General features: G+C 52.6%; 1 protein-coding gene across 1 annotated transcript in view; it reads left to right on the top strand.

The window, feature by feature from the left end:
- Positions 1–3970, top strand: part of LOC119280512 (putative receptor-like protein kinase At4g00960) — an 11654-nt gene extending 7684 nt beyond the window's left edge. The window contains exons 3-6 of the mRNA XM_037561340.1: positions 2437–2647; positions 2756–2999; positions 3113–3272; positions 3383–3970. Coding sequence (XP_037417237.1) covers positions 2437–2647; positions 2756–2999; positions 3113–3272; positions 3383–3721 — 954 coding nt within the window. The 3' untranslated portion in view covers positions 3722–3970. The remainder of the gene's footprint in view (positions 1–2436; positions 2648–2755; positions 3000–3112; positions 3273–3382) is intronic.
- The last annotated feature ends 13757 nt before the right edge of the window (positions 3971–17727 follow it).

Here is a 17727-nt window from a genome sequence, read left to right as displayed (position 1 = left end):
TCGCACAAGTCATGGCTGGAGTGGAAACCAACGAGGTTGCTCAAGCAAGGCAGTAGCCCTTTGTGCCGTTTGTCGAAGTAGCCGATAGCAGAGGTGGTGTAACTGTGGTCGAGGTAGCCGTGCGAAGAATGCCATGGTCGATGTCGAGTTGGGGTAGCCAGTGTCGAGGAAGTCGTCGTGGAGCCGCAGGCACAAGGAGGCGCCGAGTTAGTCATGGGCGCAGTGGTGTTGAAGTAGTGGTGCGCCGGGAAGAAGACGGTGTTGACGAAGCGTCGCGTCGGGTGTGCCAAACCCGGGGACACGTCGTAGACGAAGGCACGTGTCGTTGTTGCAAGCACCGAGCATGAGTAGACGGACAAAGACGAAGTTGACGAAGCGCCGCACCAGGCTTGTCAGGCCTGAGGACACGTCATGGATGAAGGCACGCATCGGTGTTGCCAGCACCGGGCATACATAGACGAGGGACCTGCACGAGCTGTACGCCATGTCGGAGAAGTCAGAGGGGCCAATAGAGAAGAACTCGATGACGATTGCGGCGTCCATCGACGCGGGGCCGATGTCACCAATGGTGGTCGGAGTAGACGAAGTGGTCGGGGTAGATGACGGCGATGCTGGCGACGGGCTGGTGCTTGAAGAAGACGAAGGAGGGGTGGACGGGCGGCATCGACAGCTACGAGGGTAGCGGCGACATCGGCTAGGTCAGGAGCGCGACGGGGATGCTCGAAGTAGGCAAGAAATCCGACAACGTGACAAAGACCGGCGCGGACAGTGGCGTTCCCGCGCCAAGGGAGTCGGCGCAGCGCGTACCATGGGAAGTCGACGTGCAGGGACGGCGGTGGACCGCGGGTCACGGAGCTACGACCCGATTGGGCGACGCAGCGGCACGGGCAGGTCGGGACGACGATGGGAAGACCTCAGGGCGGCGGAGGGACCGCATATCGTGGCACTATGACCCGAAGGGGAGCAGCGACGCGCAGGGCGGTGCAACCGCGGGGACGGCCTCGGGGCGGCAGCGAAGACCGCGTATCGCGGAACTATGGCCCAAAGGGGCGACGCAGCGGTGACGCGCGATTCGATGTAGCCGTGAGGAGAACCACGGGTGGCGGCTTTGCGGCCCGACGGGGCGACGCAACGGCAGCCTGTTGCTCGATCGGTGGAGGGGCGCGCTGAACTCGGGGACGATCTTCACGGACCTGCGGAGGCGCGAGCAACTGACGGGCCAGATCGGTCGCGGGGCGTAGATGAGGCAGCGAGCAGGTGATCAAGCCGATCGTGCACGAGGTCGGGCACGCCACTCTATGGAGGTGGGGTGGCGACGGAGTCCGAGATGAAGCCGTCGATGACGGACGGCATGGGACGTCGTGCAACCGGCACCCGGGCTGCAAGGCAGCGCCTGCGCCCGGGCAGCGAGGCCCAAGCGACCAATGTAGCAGTGGCGCCCGAGCTGAGACTGTCTATGAGCCTGGCGCCGTCGGGGACGAGGCCGGCGAGGTAGACCGCAGGGCCGCCGTGCAGACGCGGCGGAGAGGCGGGTGGCGTGGATCGATGGGCGGGCCGGTGCGCGTACGGTGACTATGATGGGCCACCGCATGACGTGAGGCCACCGGGTCGGGGCGATGCAGATGTCCTGATCGGAGATGGCGGTGACGACCGGCGTAGATCGACGAGCGGGCCGGGGCGCAGACGACGGCCTTGAGGGGCAGCATGTCGCGCGAGGCCGCTGCGTCGGTGATGAAGCCTGTCGAGCACGCTGGTGTCAGAGTAAAGGCGCACGGGGGTCGACGGCGGCGGTGGGCGACGCAAACCGATCAAGCATAGATCGGAAGACCAAAAAGGAAAACATCGATCAAAGCGAGCGGCGAGAGAGAGAAAACCCGAACCAAAGGATCGGGAAAAAGGCTCTCTAGGGCATCCGGTCAACATGACTGGCGGACGAATCCTAGATACGGGCGGCGCGGCCCCCGGCGGCGGTCATGGAGGCCGACCGCCTCGGGGCGGCGCGCGGGCGGATGCGTCAGGCGGAGGCTAGGGTTTGGATCGGTTAGGATGATACCATGTTAAAAGGGAGAGAGAGATTGATGGAATAGTTCGTTATATTGCTTAAGTCTCATGGGCATATATATAGGAGTACAATGACTAATTTGAAGTACAAGACAAGGCAGAAACAAATCCTACTCTATCTCCTCTTTTTTAATAATCAATATACTCAACAATTAGGTATAGATATAAATGTAGATATGTTCAACTTACCTGATCTATTACGAAGCTCTTGATCAGATAATGTGTTCCCGCACTTCACATAAATATAGAAAATATAGCGCGCAGACAAGCGTGGTTTGCCATCTAAACCACACACACACACACAAAGAAGATAATTTTTTTATTTACAGAGATTGGTTTGGTTTATGTGGAAACCATCTGAATTGTATTTTTCAGGGGTTTTTGCCTAATGGGCGGCAAATAGCTGTGAAGAGACTGGACAAAGCTTCAGGGCAAGGTGTGAAGGAACTGAGGAATGAGCTACTGCTGGTAGCCAAGCTCCGGCACAACAATCTGACAAAGCTTCTCGGCGTGTGCTTGAAGGGGAAGGAGAAGTTGGTGGTGTACGAGTACCTGCCCAACCGAAGCCTCGACATCTTTCTTTTCGGTACGGACGATCGATCCAGATGCTACTACATAGGCATGCTGCATCTGCATGCATGCAGACGACAAACACATTAACCGTGTCGTAATAACGAATTAATATGATCTGCAGCGCCTGAAATTGAGAAGCGCCAATTATTGAACTGGGAGACAAGGTACCGTATAATCTACGGGACGGCACGAGGCCTCCTGTACCTCCACGAGGACTCGCAGGTAACGATCTTACACCGCGATCTCAAGGCCAGTAACATCCTGCTCGACACCGATATGAACCCCAAGATCTCGGATTTCGGCCTGGCCAGGCTCTTCGACGGCGACAGGCCGAGTACCGTCACCAGCCAAGTTGTCGGAACACTGTACGTTCGCTCGACGGCGACAAGCCGATCGAGTATCTATATATCTATCTCTATGGTGAATTTCTCGATTATATATGAAGCCAGAGTATATATTAATTTCTGGTGTGTCGCAGTGGATACATGGCGCCGGAGTACGCAGTTCGAGGTCGCCTGTCGGTCAAGATAGACGTGTATAGCTTCGGCGTTCTGGTGCTGGAGATCGTTACGGGAAGGAAAAACACCGACTTGCTTGAAGAATCATCCTTGGAAGACTCCGGCACCATGCTCAGCTATGTGAGCACAAGCGATATGAGATCACGCATGCATGCTTGGCATGGGCGCACTACATACGAGTACTTGTGATCATATGTCATGTATGATGTTTTCATGAATATATCCTGCAGGTATGGGGCCAGTGGCTGAAGGGAACGCCGCTGGAGACGACGGACCCGTCGCTGGACTGCAAGATGGTCGCGGGGGAGGAGGGCGAGGTGATCAAGTGCATTCACCTGGGGCTCCTCTGCGTGCAGGAGAACCCGGCGGACCGCCCGGCCATGCTGGACGTCCTCGTGATGCTGCACGGCCACGCGTCGGACTTCCCGGCGCCGTCCAAGCCGGCGTTCACTTTCGCACGCGGCGGCGAGACCGATGACAGCGCGTCCGGGTCAGAGCCGGGCGCCCAAGCATCAGCAACTGCGCCGTCCGTCAACGAGACGTCTTTATCGGAGTTCCAGCCGAGATAGATGTCTGATCATACATATAGATACATGCATGCATGCATATGCATGGTTTCCTGACTAGTGGACAGGCGCCGGATGTGCATATACCACGTACATAGATTTCCTGCATCTACCCTAAACCCAATTGTATGATAAATACTCTCTCCATATCACAAATAGCTAAATAAGCAACGTTTGGCCTTCAAGATGTAACTTTTACAACTGATTTTTATCTTAGTATTTGTAGAAAAAAGAAAAGGAACTTATATGCAAACTTTGGAGACAAATATATTATATATACATATAGTTTTCAACTTTTCATCTTAAACTCCCATCACAATCCGTAAAGAAGACCCGCAGGTGTTTTTTTTTTTGGATGAAGAAGGGGCCACCCCCTCCGATTTCTATTAAGGAACCATATGAACCGAGCCCTAATACAAACTACAAGCATAACATACATCTACAAGGGATCAAATTCTCTGAGCAAAAGCAAGCAACACCTACCAAAAGGAACCAACATCAGCATGGAACGTGCATAGCCAAGCGCACCCAAAGCTAAAACATCATTTTTTTTCTTCAGACACCAGGCAAGATAAAGCCACTAAACACGAAGACATAACAGGGGAGTATCAACAACATGATATCTAAGAACAAAGAAGAAAAAAACTCAAAGGGGATGAAAGCTGGCGCCAAAGCTTCAAAGGTCCTTCCATTAGCAGCAGCAAACAAGTTGAACATCCTAGTCACCAATTCTCAGAAACCCATGCCTCCATCCTTGTGACGAATGGTATACTTTACTTGCTACCTGCTCAAGAAGTCTTGCCTCCAGCATCAGCACCCTTTGATTTTCCTCCTTTATCAGTAAAATGGACTTGCCAGGAATCCTGTAGCAAACCAGTTTGATCAGAACAAAAGGATCATTAATGATTTTCCCCCAAATACAACATCTTTTCTACATCTCCAGATGGACCAGAAGACAACAGAGACCCACACCAACTCCAATTTCTTTTCATTTCCAGGAACTTTTAATCCAATTCCCAAAACATTCATTTCGGGTGGTGGGCGTAGAATTTAAACTAAAAAGCACATTTTATTAAGCTCTAAACCAACCAAACCAGCTGCAGAGCATTGAAAAAACAAGTGATCAATGTTTTCATCTTTTCCAAACAAAACACACATTTTTGTTCCTATCCACCCTCTCCGAGGAAGATTGTCTTCAGTGAAAATATTTTTCTTACCATAAGCCATAATAACACTTTGATTTTGGTAGGTACCTTAACATTCCACATGAATTTATGAGGAAAGTTACTTTCAGATTTGGAAAATTTACAGTAAAAAGAATTAATAGTGAACTGTTTATCAACAGTCAATATCCATTTGATCTGGTATTTTCCTGTGTCCATTTTAACTTCTTCACATCTCTATTTTATGTTCTCCCATAATTCCAAAAATTCCTCATATAAGGTCCTTCTAAATTTGAATCAACTCTAACAATTTTAGTGGCATCAGCAACAATTATATTATGATCACAACTTAGCAAATACAGTCTGGGTATGCCTGTTTGAGTGTCTTTTTTTTGTAGAATTAATAAAAAATATCCTTAACTTTCAAAACGTTAGTCCAGAACCGAGAATCTCCCACCTTCACTTTAGCCCTAGACAGGCACCCATCATGGATTAAAAGAACATAGTGTCAAAGGCTAGACTCAGTGTTTAACCTCCAAAACTATTTTGCCAACAAGACTTTGTTCATAAGCTTCACATAAAGGATCGCGAGGCCTCCTTGTTCTCTTGGCTTACAACAGGTCTTCCAATTAAGTAAGTGATACTTTTTCTTATCCTCATCTCCCAGTTTTTTCATAAATCCAATTGGGATAGGGTATAAGGACATCATGAATAAAGGCATGTTGGTAAGACAAGTCTGAACTAGAGTGATACTGCTAGCAATAGAACCCAGTAATTCACCTTGCCATCATCCACATCTTTTTTCAATTTTATCCTCCACACCTTTCCAATGTTTATTTCTGATTCTAGTATTAGAGACAAGCATGCCAAGATATTCATAGGTAGATTCCTCAACTGACAAGTAAATATCTCCTGATATAGTTCGGCCCCATCATTGGCATCCCCAAATAAGAATAATTCACTTTGACGGAAATTCATAATCAAGCCAGAAATTTGTTAAAAAACACATAAAATGAATTTATGTTTTTAGCATTTTCTATATTATCTTGTAATAAGAATATGGTGTCATTAGCATATTCAAGCATATTGACCCCATGCAAAAAAATCTCCCAAGACTCCTTTAACAAACCTATTTTGACTAGCCTTTTCCATAATCACAGATAAAGAATCAACAGCTAAGTCAAAAGCCAGAAGGGATAGGGCATCCCCCTGCCTCAGTCCTTTGTGAGTCTTGAAATAAGGTCCAATTTCATCATTGACTCTTTTTTTTGCGAAATCCATCATTGACTTTCACTCCCACATGACCCCTCTCATAGTGTTTCTTGAGAGACCCCCCTCTCATAGTTAACGTGATCTAGTCACACCACTTACGAGGAAAACCTTTCATATTGAGCATTTGAAGTACAAAAGGCCATATACCATAAGCTTTTTTCAAAATCAACTTTAAAAGCAAGCCAATTTACTTCTTAAAGTGAATATAATTCATAGCCTCATGAAGGACAACAACTCCCTCCATAATGTTTCTACCTTTAATGAAGGCAATTTGAGTATGTGAAATGACATGATCCACCACCCTGCTTAATCTATTAATAAGAAGCTTAGTTATAATCTTGAAGCTAACATTTAGTAGGCAAACATGTCTAAATTTCCGAATCTGCTTAGCATCACTAGTTTTTGGTTCCAAAGTAATAATGCCACACATTATGAAAATAATCTAAAAGCCGTTTATATCCCATTTAACCCTTTGTTGTTGCGTGAATCGCAGATGTTGCCCACAGTATAGCGTGTACAATAGCCCTATCATCCGAAACGATCTCCACGTAAGAAATATTTTGGGACGTTGGATATATGGCAAACATTTAGTACATGAATCATGTATGCAATAGGCTCGGGCATCGCGTATGATTGCTTTTGTCAAAACGTCTGCATCCTCAAATCCTACCGCACACGATTTTCTCGTATCGTGTGCGATGAAGCCCCCCTACCGCACACAATTACAAGGCGACCGTTTGCTATTATGGCAGCGAAAGAGGGTTTTAACCGTGTGCGATGGACTTAACTGCAATAGTGTATATTGCCCGTAAAAACAAAAACAAAACTAGTGGTCGACCCATGCATTTGCACGGTATATATATATCAGTTAATTGAGCCGTGGATGAAAGCACCAATAAATATCTCGACATCGGAGATGTACTGGGACACCTCGCCTTGTTTATTGATCCGTAGGTCCCGGCGAAAATATCTGGTACTCCCATCCTTGGGTACTCCCGGTGCTCCAAGTTCAAAAATATCTCTAAAAATTCCGGGAAAAATGTGAATGTTTGCAAGAAATGTGACTACAAGCCCTAAAATTTTCATGTCTAAACTCGAAATGTACATTTAGAAACAAAAATGTGAAATCTAGATGTGAATAGTGTCAATGTTGATTTTGTCTTTTTTACACTATTCATGCCAGATTTCACATTTTTGTTTCTCAGCGTACATTTCGAGTTTGGACCTGTTTAGGGATTGTAGTTACATTCCTTGCGAACATTCACATATTTTTCCGGAATTTTTTGAAATATTTATGTCGGGGAAACTGATCCTCGAACACCTATGGGGCCGGCGGACCGGGCCCCTTTCGGTTCGGCGGGGGGCGGAGATCGCACGAAGAGCAGATCGAGGCGAGGCACACGAGCAGTTTACCCAGCTTCGGAGCTCTCCGGAGAGATAACACTCCTACTGCTGCTTGTCTGGTTGTATTATCTGGTGTTCTTGCTCTCCAAAGTGAGAGTGTGATGTTCTCTGGGCTCCGGATGGATCGAAGCAAACTGTCTGAGGCTTCGAACCTATCAGCCGAACCCCTCCTACGTTGCGCATGGGCCTCCTTTTATACGCTAAAGGGGTCACCGACAGGTGGCAACGCAGAAGAGGGTAAAAACGTAAAAAGCGAGGTAGTTGATACAGCTGCTTGTACAGTGCACCCTACCTAACCCTGACGGCAGGGGACAAGGGCATTAAATGCCCGTCTGAGTCGCCCGAACAATGCAGAAAAGGACCGTTAGGAGCGCCACCGTTCGCCACGATGGCGATCTTGTCAGCTTCGCATGCCACTGCGCACCGCTGGCTGCACAGCCTCCCGCCACGCACGTCCGGAGAGGCCCCCAGAGTGACACGTTGGTGGATGCGCTGGAGCGTGGACGCAGAGTGGCCGCCTGCCGCGGCAAGCGCCTTGCCGCTGTTGTTATCTTGTCGGGTCCAGAAGCTTGTCGCTCACCGGGCATCGAGGTACCCTGGTTTGTCTTCCCGGCAAGCTCCTCTTGCCGGGGCCTTGTTGCCTTGCCGGAGCGCGTGGCGCGTCGCGGCAAGTTCATTGGAGCGTCTTGGTTGGCCTTCCCGGCAAGCTCCTCTTGCCGGGGTCTTGCCTCCTTAGCTTAAATACTTTGTTCTTGGATGGCTCCAAGGGAACCTTGGGGGGGGGGGAATCTTGGCGATCACCCGACAAGCCTTTGCCGCGGGGTGCTGCAACTGCCCGTGCACAAGTTCGGGGTACTAGGGTACCCCTAATCTAGTACACCGACAGGAGCCCCCGGGCCTGGGCCAGACACGGTGCCGAGCGCTGTTGGGCCAGGCCCAAGACAGGGCACGGGCACACGCGGGCTGGGCCACGCCAAATCTTGTTCCGTATCCACCGCACTCTCCCATAATGGCACGCGTTGATTGCGGCATCGTGGGAGAGATCGTGGGTGGTTGTTTAAGTGGAAGGCCGAAAGGTCCGCCCCGTCCCTCTTTATAAGTTGAGGAAACAGGGGCAGTTCATTCCCCCTCGCTGCTTGCTGTTACTCCTTCTTCACAAACTCCGCTGCTCCCCTCTTCTTCTCGAAGCCGAGAGAGCAGCGCTCCGCCCCCCCATTGCCACCAGCATCACCACGCCGTCGACCTTCTCCACCTCCTCCGCCATGGCACCGAAAGACGACAAGGGAAAGGGCGTGAAGTCGGCCGAGGCGCAGCGGCTCGCGGCGCTGCGGAAGAAGCGGGCGATCTTCACCCCCCAGCTCGGCGTGCAGGAGCTGAGGGAGTATTCTACCTCTTTTGGGCGACGGAGACGCGTGCGCATCCGCGCACGAGGGTACTCCCGGCTGCTGCCTCGGAGTCGGCTCCAAATGGGTACCCGTTCTTCCCGCTATTCTTCTACTGCAGGCTCTGCCCGCCCTTCTCAAAATTCTTTTGTGACATTATGAACACGTATGGCTTCCGCCTCCTTGACTTCACCCCCAATGCTGTCTTGACCATGGCAGTTTTCGCACACTTGTGCGAAAACTTTGTCGGAGTCCACCCTAGTGTAGCCCTTTTCCGCCACTTCTTCATACCTCGGGTAGAGAGAGGAGAGCCGCTTGCCGGAGGAATTGCCTGGGTCTCGAGAGTCGGCAAGAAAGAGGCGTACTTGGAGGGTGAGCTTCGCAGCAAGTGGGAGGAGTGGAGAGTGGAGTGGTGTTGGATCGTCGAGGAGGATCCGCAGCCCTTCATCGCCGTGCGCCAAACTCCAATAGTGCGCGGCAATGACTGGAGCAACATGGCCCCGGAAGACGAGAGGCTGAAGATCGCCATCACTAGGATTCTTCGCCTCAGGCTTGCCGGGCTCACCATAGGTGCTGTCGGGGCAGATTTCCTCCGCCGCCGCATTGCCCCCCTGCAGGAGAGGAGGAGGCCCGCCTGGGAATTTAAGAATTCGACGGACATCATGAGGCTGCGGCCGGGCCTCAACTACAACTTCACTGTCTTGGAGTTGGACGCAATGCTCTTGGAATTATTCAAACGCGACCCCCAGCATCCATTCACATTGCCGAGGGGCGTAGTTCCTTTGTGCAATAACTCTTCGCTTGACCGGATCCGCGCCATGATGCCGTTGTGCGATTCACACGGCATCGTCTCAACTTGGCAAGAGCCCGCGGATGACGTTGTGCGAGCGTTCTTCGACACCTTGGAGGAAGTGCCAGTCCGCGCCGACGAGCAGAAGAGCCTCACCCGTGACACCACCGACGAGGAGCTGCAACTCATCGCTACTAGGGCGGAAGAGGCTGCGGCCGCAGCTGCTGCGGGTGTGTTTGGGTTCACTGTGGAGGAGGCGGAGGCTGCAAAGGCGGCAAACCTTGCCGAACGTGCGGAGTTCATGGGCAAGGAGGAGCCTGCCGGTTCTGAAGCCGAGTCGAGCGAGGCCGACGAGGAGGAGACCGAACCTTCAGAGAGCTTGCCGCAGGCGGAGCCCCCGGCCCTGCCAAGGAGGCGCCTTCGCAGGGCCGGGGACGCAGCAGGGCGGCAGCCGGCTCCACAGCCACCGAGCCGCGCGACGCGCTCTACTGCGGCAAGCAATGTTGCCGCGGGAGCGCCTCACGCAGCAGCGGCAACTGGAGCGGGATCTTCCCGGGCCACCGCCGCCGCTCCCGCCAAGCGGGCAAGGGATCCTACTCCTCCACCTCGCCGCACCGGAGGAGGGCCGGACTTCGATCTTTCCGCGCTCAGCTTCGACGAGGAGGAAGAAGAGTGAGTTTCTTTGGTGCCCTTATAATCCTTCAAGCTTGCTGTTTATATCTTGTTTCTGACTTGCTCCAATCTGGACTACTTTCTTTTCAGAACACTGGCCTAGAGAGCGGTGAAGAGGGCCAAGGCCGCGGTGATCGTCATCGAGGATGACTCCATCGCGTCGGCAGGAGGCGGGTCCGAGACCACCTTGACGGACCCGGCAATCACCCCTCGTAGCAGCCCCCAGCGCAGCCCCCAGTGTAAGTTCATAGTTTATCCTTCTGCTGTCGGGCGCGCTTTAGTGCTTTTTCCTTTGTTGATATCTTGCTTGTTGACTTGTGCAGGAGCAGAGCAGCCTCATCAGGAGCGCCCGGAGGCCGGTCCCGAAGTGCCGCCTGCTTCGACTGCGCCGCCAAGGGAGGAGTCCCCGGCAAGGGAGCGCTCTCCGGCAAGGGGGGACTCTCCGGCAAGGGACGGCACTGCTGATCCTGCGGCGACCGAGGCCGCAACTGAAGATTTTGACGCAGGTAATCCACTTGCCCAAAAACTTTCCCTTGTGTTCTGCTTCTTCTGTTTTTCTTTCCTTGAATTTTTGATTGATTTTCCTCCCTTCTCCGTTCTTCAGACCCACCTTTGGCTGAGCCAATGGGGACAGAGGGCGCCGGCGAGGAAGGTGCCGGTGCTGACGAGACCGCCGGCGAGGAGGCCGCCGGGGCTGCTGCTACGGAAGCCGGCGAGGGATCGGGCGATCGCACTGACGACCCGGAGGCCGCAGGAGCGCCGGGCGCTGCACCGACCGCCGAACCTTCTGCCGCTTCCACGGAGCCGGGCTCCGAGGATCCCCAGCCCGACGCCTACTTGCAGGCCGGTGACAACATCTTCATCAAGCTACCCTGGGCGTCGAGCTCCAGGGCGCCAGTCGAGGGGGAGACTTTTGACGGGGAGGTGCTCGCCTCTGCTGGGCTGTCATTGGTTGACGCGCCCGGCAGCAGCAGCGGCGAGCCTGAGGAGGAGCAGCTGCTGCGGAAGCTGCTGTCACTCTACCGCACCTGGCAAGCCAAGCTGGCTTCCGGGAAGCGCTTGTCGCAAAAGCGGGAGTTGACATGGAGAAGCGCGCGGAGGAGCTCCGGGGACAAAATCAAGAAGCTCTTCGATCCCTGGCGCAGGAGCGGGAGCGAGTAGACGAGGAGCGCACGACCTTTCTTCTCGAGAAGGCCGAGGCTGAGGAGGAACAAAGGCTTGCTGCCGAGAAGCAGTCGGCGCGGGAAGGCGAGCTAGTGCAGCGGAAGGCCCACCTCGACAGCTACGAGGAAGAGCTCGCCGAGCGTGAGCGAGCACTTGGCGGGGCGCTCAAGGAGGCAAAGGATGCCGCGGCAACTGCAGAGGCCGCCAATAAGGAGCTAGAGGAGAAGGTGGCGCGGCTGGAGGCCGATATTGGGAAGAGCGGCGAGGAGATTGCCGCTCTCAAGCGTGAGCGCGAGAAGGATGCCGCCGCCCATGGTGAACTGCAAGGCCTTCTCGCTGAGAGGGGCAAGGAGCTCAACGCCGCCAAGGATTCCAAAGCAGACCTGGAGCTGAAGCTGGCCACGCTGACGCAGACGCTGGAGGCCGTCAAGGAGCGGGAGAAGACCTTGGCGGAGAAGGTCAAGGCTGATGCGGCGCTGTTGGAGAGCATTGCAGTCACTCAGAACTCCTTCAGAGACACAGTGGAGCACTGGACCGAGGGTCTGGTGAACACTGCCGCCGTCATCAACGAGGAGCTGGCGCAGCTGGGGATGGAGGACTTTGGGTATCCTTCCGACGAGAGCCTTCAACCCAGCGCCAAGCTCAGTCTATTCTTCAAGGGCGTGGCGACGGCACTCCAGCGGCTCCGGGAGAGGATCCCGAAGCAGCTGGCCAACGAGTCGTGCAAAATCTGCGCTGGGGTTCTCCAGAAGGTGCTGATGAAGGTGGCCTTCCGCAACCCAGGCCTCAGCTTCACCAACGTCCTTCGATCCTTACCGCCTGACGCCGATCTGGACGCACTCAAGGCCCTTGTCGCACCCATATCGTGGACAAGGTGAGCGAGATCAAGCGAGTCGAGGGCGGGCGCGTAGATTAGGCCGCCCATTTCTTCTTTTCCCTTGTTGCTGCTAGTCATGTCATGAAAACAGTCTATTAGAGCTGCGACAAGTTATCTTTGTAATATAACTTTATTTCTGTTATCAATTGCAATGTTATTTCCTCTACTAGATTCCTCCCTTTGTATGTTTTCACCCTACGCTTCTAGGGAACTTGTCGGCGCAGGCGCCCGAGCCGCGAGCACTGAGTGTGGAACTTCAGCAGCCTGCTGGCGGCGCTGCTTCCGACAAGAAACCTTGTCGTGACTAGATGCTGCACGCTTAAGCTGTTGAGCGGACTCGAAACAAAGTAAGGGCGCAACTAGCCACGAGTTGGTTCCTCCGCGCACAGGTTTTCCATACAAAGCAGGGTCGTTCGAGGAAGATAACTCAAATTTTTTTAAAAAAGTGATTTCTCAAACTTTGGCAACTTAGCTTTTCTGTCATTTGCTTCCCGGTAAGGCAAGTCTTCGCTTGAACGACGCCTGGCTCATACCATAATCTTCTCCTTTCCCCCGCGGCAAACTTGTGTGCGGGAGAACCTTCTTTTCCTTTAAAAGAAAAAGAAAGAAGAGAAAATAATAATATGGAGCTCTTAAGCTCGTTACTGCTTACCGGATGTAAGTGCTGCACAAAGTGTCAGATAATCACGTGCAAGAAAGGAACTAACACATGAAAATAGACAAGCTGTGCGGAGCACATGGGGTTTTACTTATGCACGGGGTCTGCACCCGGCTTTGTACAAAGGATTACATGCAATAGTGGCAAGACTTGTACAAAAGGTGGTTGCCGGAACGGGTTCCGGCAACCGCGCCTTATGGAAAAAACTTACGAAGATGTTCTATGTTCCAGGAGTTGCTCACTGGAATGCCATCTTCGGTCTCAAGGCGGACAGCGCCAGGCCTTGTGACTCGTCTCACCCGATAAGGGCCTTCCCACTTCGGCGTCAACTTGTTGGAATTCTTGGCGGACTGAACGCGCCGAAGAACAAGGTCGCCTTCCTCGAAGCTTCTGGCTTTAACTTTGCGTCTATGATAGTGGCGCAAAGCTTGCTGGTATCGAGCAGCTCGTACAGCAGCCTGAAGACGATCTTCCTCAAGGAGCAGCGCGTCATCTTGCCGCAGCTGTTCTTGCTCAAGCTCATCATAAGCGAGCACTCGAGGTGATCTGTATACGAGTTCCGTGGGGAGAACTGCCTCTGCTCCATAGACTAGAGCAAAAGGTGTCTGGCCAGTGGCTCAATTTGGCATCATTCTGATCGACCAAAGAACCACCGGCAGCTCCTCGATCCAGTTCCTTCTGCACCTGTGCAGCCTGTCAAAAGTTCTGGTCTTGAGTCCGCCCAACACTTCAGCATTTGTCCTCTCTGCTTGACCGTTGCTTCTTGGATGAGCAACAGAAGCGAAGCAGACCTTGGCGCCAAGGTCTTGGACGTACTGCATGAAGGTGTGGCTCGTGAATTGCGTGCCGTTGTCGGTGATGATCCTGTTAGGGATCCCGAAACGGCAAACAATCGACCTGAAGAACTTGACTGCTGACTGTGCTGTCACCTTCCTCACTGGCTGCACTTCCGGCCACTTTGTGAACTTGTCGATTGCGACGTACAAGTACTCAAAGCCCCCGACAGCTCGAGGGAAGGGGCCGAGGATATCGAGCCCCCAGACCGAAAATGGCCAGGATAAAGGGATCGTCTGGAGAGCTTGAGCTGGCTGGTGTATCTGTTTGGAGTGGAACTGGCACGCTTCACACTTGGTTACTTGTGCAGTTGCATCCTGGAGGGCTGTCGGCCAAAAGAAACCTTGCCGGAAAGCTTTGCCGGCAAGTGCTCTTGCGCCTATGTGATGGCCACATAGGCCTCCATGTATCTCTGCCAACAGCTTTTGTCCATCTTCCCGGCGAATACACTTCAATTTCACACCGTTGAGTCTTCTTCTGTATAGTATGCCATCGACAAACTGGTACATACTTGACTGCCGGGCTACTCTTTCCGCTTCTTCTTGCTCTTCGGGAAGTTCTCCTGTCTGAAGGAAATGGACAATGTGCTGTGCCCATGCTAGAGCTTGTGGCTCGACAACAAGGACTAAAGGCACATCTGCTGCTGCGGGAACATCTGCTTCTACGGCAAGGACTTGCGGCCCTGCCGGAGCTTGATGTTCCCCGACAAGCTTGCCGGAGCAAAACTTGTCGGGAGCGTCTGCTTCAACGGAACAAACCATTAGGCTTGCCGGAGCAGACTGCCCCTCAGCATCCTTGGTGTTGATCTTGGGGACTTTCTTGGCGGCGGCTTCGGGGAGCTCTGCCGGAAAGTAGTCACCAGAAACCAACTTCCTCCTTTTGCTTTGTCCAGTTGATGGTGTTACGGATGGTTGAGTCAACTTAAGCACAAAGATCCCTGGTTCCACAGGTAACTTTAGTGCGGCGCACTTTGACAGGCCATCAGCAATATCATTCTGAGCTCTTGGGATATGCTCCATTTGTAGGCCGTCAAAGTGCTCCTCTAGCTTCCTCACTTCATCGACATACGCTTCCATCAACGGACTTTGGTAGTTCTTGTTCACTTGTCGGACGACAAGCTGTGAGTCACCCCTGACAATGAGCTTCTTGATCCCAAGGTCTGCTGCGATTCTGAGACCGGCAAGCAATCCTTCATACTCTGCAGTATTATTGGTTGCTTGCTCTTTGGGAAAGTGCATCTGGACTATGTACTTGAGGTGCTCTCTGGTGGGTGCGACAAGTAGCACGCCTGCACCGGCGCCTTGCAGCGAGAAGGCACCATCAAAATACATCAGCCACTCTTTGCTTGCCTCTTTAACGGGGATGCTCGTTTCTAGAATTTCTTTATCTGGGGTTGGCGTCCACTCTGCTATGAACTCAGCCAATGCTCTGCTTTGGATAGTTGAGGTGCTCTCAAACTTGAGGCCAAAGCTTGACAGTTCCAGCGCCCACTCGACAATCCTGCCTGTTGCTTCTGGATTTTGCAGTATCCTCTTCAACGGAAAGCGAGTGACGACTGTGATCTCATGTGCTTGGAAGTAATGGCGCAGCTTTCTCGAGGCCATGAGGAGGCCGAAAAGCAACTTCTGCACACTAGAGTACCTTGATCTAGCCCCCTGCAGAAGGGAACTGCCAAAGTAAACTGGGCGCTGCACCATTCTCCTTGGCATCTTATCATGCTCCTGCGTAAACTCATGTTTGTCGGGGCCAGAGCTTGTCGACGAAGCCCCCTGCTTGTTGCTGGATGGATCTGTCGTGGTTTCTGGCTCATCATCTGCCTCCCTCTCCGCCACTAACGCAGCACTAACCACTTGATTGGTTGCTGCTATATACAGCAGCAACTTCTCTTGTGGCTTAGGTGCGACAAGCGTTGGAGTGGAGGACATGTATCTCTTCATTGGACCTGCCTTTTTCAAAATTTTGAAAAATGGCAGGGCGCGCTCAGCAGATCTAGAGATAAACCTGCTGAGAGCAGCCACGCAGCCGGCAAGCCTTCGTACATCCTTGACGCGCTTTGGTGCTTCGATCTGCTCGATGGCTTTGATCTTGTCGGGATTGGCTTCAATTCCCCGTTGAGACACGAAGAACCCGAGAAGCTTGCCGGAAGGGACTCCAAACACACACTTCTCGGGGTTAAGCTTGAGGTTGATCTTGCGCAGGTTTGCAAATGTTTCATCTAAATCTTGAATCAAGGTCACTTTGTCCTTGCTCTTGACCACTATGTCATCCATGTAAGCTTCCACATTTCTGTGTATTTGTGGCTCAAAAGCATGATGAACTATTCTTGCGAATGTTGAACCAGCATTCTTCAAACCGAAAGGCATCCGTACGAAGCAGTATGTGCCACACGGGGTGATAAATGCGGTTTTCTCTTCATCTTCTTCGGCCATGAAGATCTGATGATATCCTGAATATGCATCAAGAAATGAAAGCAAATCACATCCGGCTGTGGAGTCAACAATCTGGTCAATACGCGGCAAGGGAAATGGGTCTTTGGGACAAGCTTTATTAACATCAGTGAAGTCAATACAAAGTCTCCATTTCCCGTTAGCCTTGCGCACAACAACAGGATTGGCCAACCACGTGGGATGGAGTACTCCTCTGACAAGGCCTGCTGCTTCCAACTTCTTGATTTCTTCTGCGATGAATTCTTGGCGCTCAACTGCCTGCTTCCTGACTCTCTGCTTGACGGGCCGCGCATGAGGACAGACGGCAAGGTGGTGCTCAATCACTTTCCTGGGAACACCGGGGATATCAGACGGTTGCCACGCAAACACGTCGACATTCGCCCGCAGGAAAGCAATGAGCGCGCTTTCCTATTTAGGGTCAAGAGTGGCGCTGAAGGTGAAGGTACCACCAGTGCCATCCTCCTTGGCGGACACCTTCTTGGTCTCAGGTGGAGCTGCCATTGCCTTCTTGCACTTGCCGGTGGAGCTCGATGGTGCGTCCTCGACGGTAGCGCAGCACTCCGAAGAGGTGCGCTTGCCGGAGTGGGCATCAGAGCTCTTGCCGGACTTGGTCTTCTTCTTCCCCCCGGGAGCTTCAGCGGCAAGTGTCCTTCGTTCTGCTGCAGCCGCTGCTTCCCGGTAGATCTTGTCGGCACAAATAAGAGCATCCTTCTTGTCTCCAGGGACAGAGATGACAGTTATTGGGCCTGGCATTTTCAGTACGTTGTACGCATAGTGAGAGGCTGCCATGAACTTGGCGAGTGCCGGACGGCCAAGGATTCCATTGTAAGGTAATGGAAAGTCGGCAACGTCAAACGTGACCCTCTCAGTCCTGAAGTTTAGCTCACTGCCAAATGTTACCGGCAACGTGATCTTTCCCTTTGGCTTGCTCCTTCCCGGGTTAATTCCTTGAAATGTACCGGTCTCTTCGAGCTCGCTGTCGGGGATCTGGAGCTTCTGGAGCACCATGGAGGAGATCAAGTTCAAACCGGCCCCGCCGTCGACTAGCATCTTAGTGACCTTGAGGTTGCGGATTGTTCGTGAAACCAACATCGGCAAGCACCCGACCGCAGTTATGCGATCCGGGTGGTCCTCAATATCAAAGATGATAGGCGTGCTGGAACATTTCAGAGGCCCGCGTGACTCGACGGGTGGTTCTGCTGCATTAACCTCCCGCATCCACTGCTTGAGCTGGCGGTGCGAGGCATGCAGAGAGGCACCACCGTCAACACACAGGACCTCTGTAGCTTTCTGGAACTCCTGCTCATCGGTTTCCTCATCATCCATATCTTCATCGTCGCCGTCAT

The sequence above is a fragment of the Triticum dicoccoides genome, chromosome 3B, assembly GCF_002162155.2.
Source record: "Triticum dicoccoides isolate Atlit2015 ecotype Zavitan chromosome 3B, WEW_v2.0, whole genome shotgun sequence".
Lineage (NCBI taxonomy): Eukaryota > Viridiplantae > Streptophyta > Magnoliopsida > Poales > Poaceae > Triticum > Triticum dicoccoides.
The sequence above is the reverse complement of the archived record's forward strand: the minus strand, read 5'-3'. Positions and strand labels throughout refer to the sequence as shown.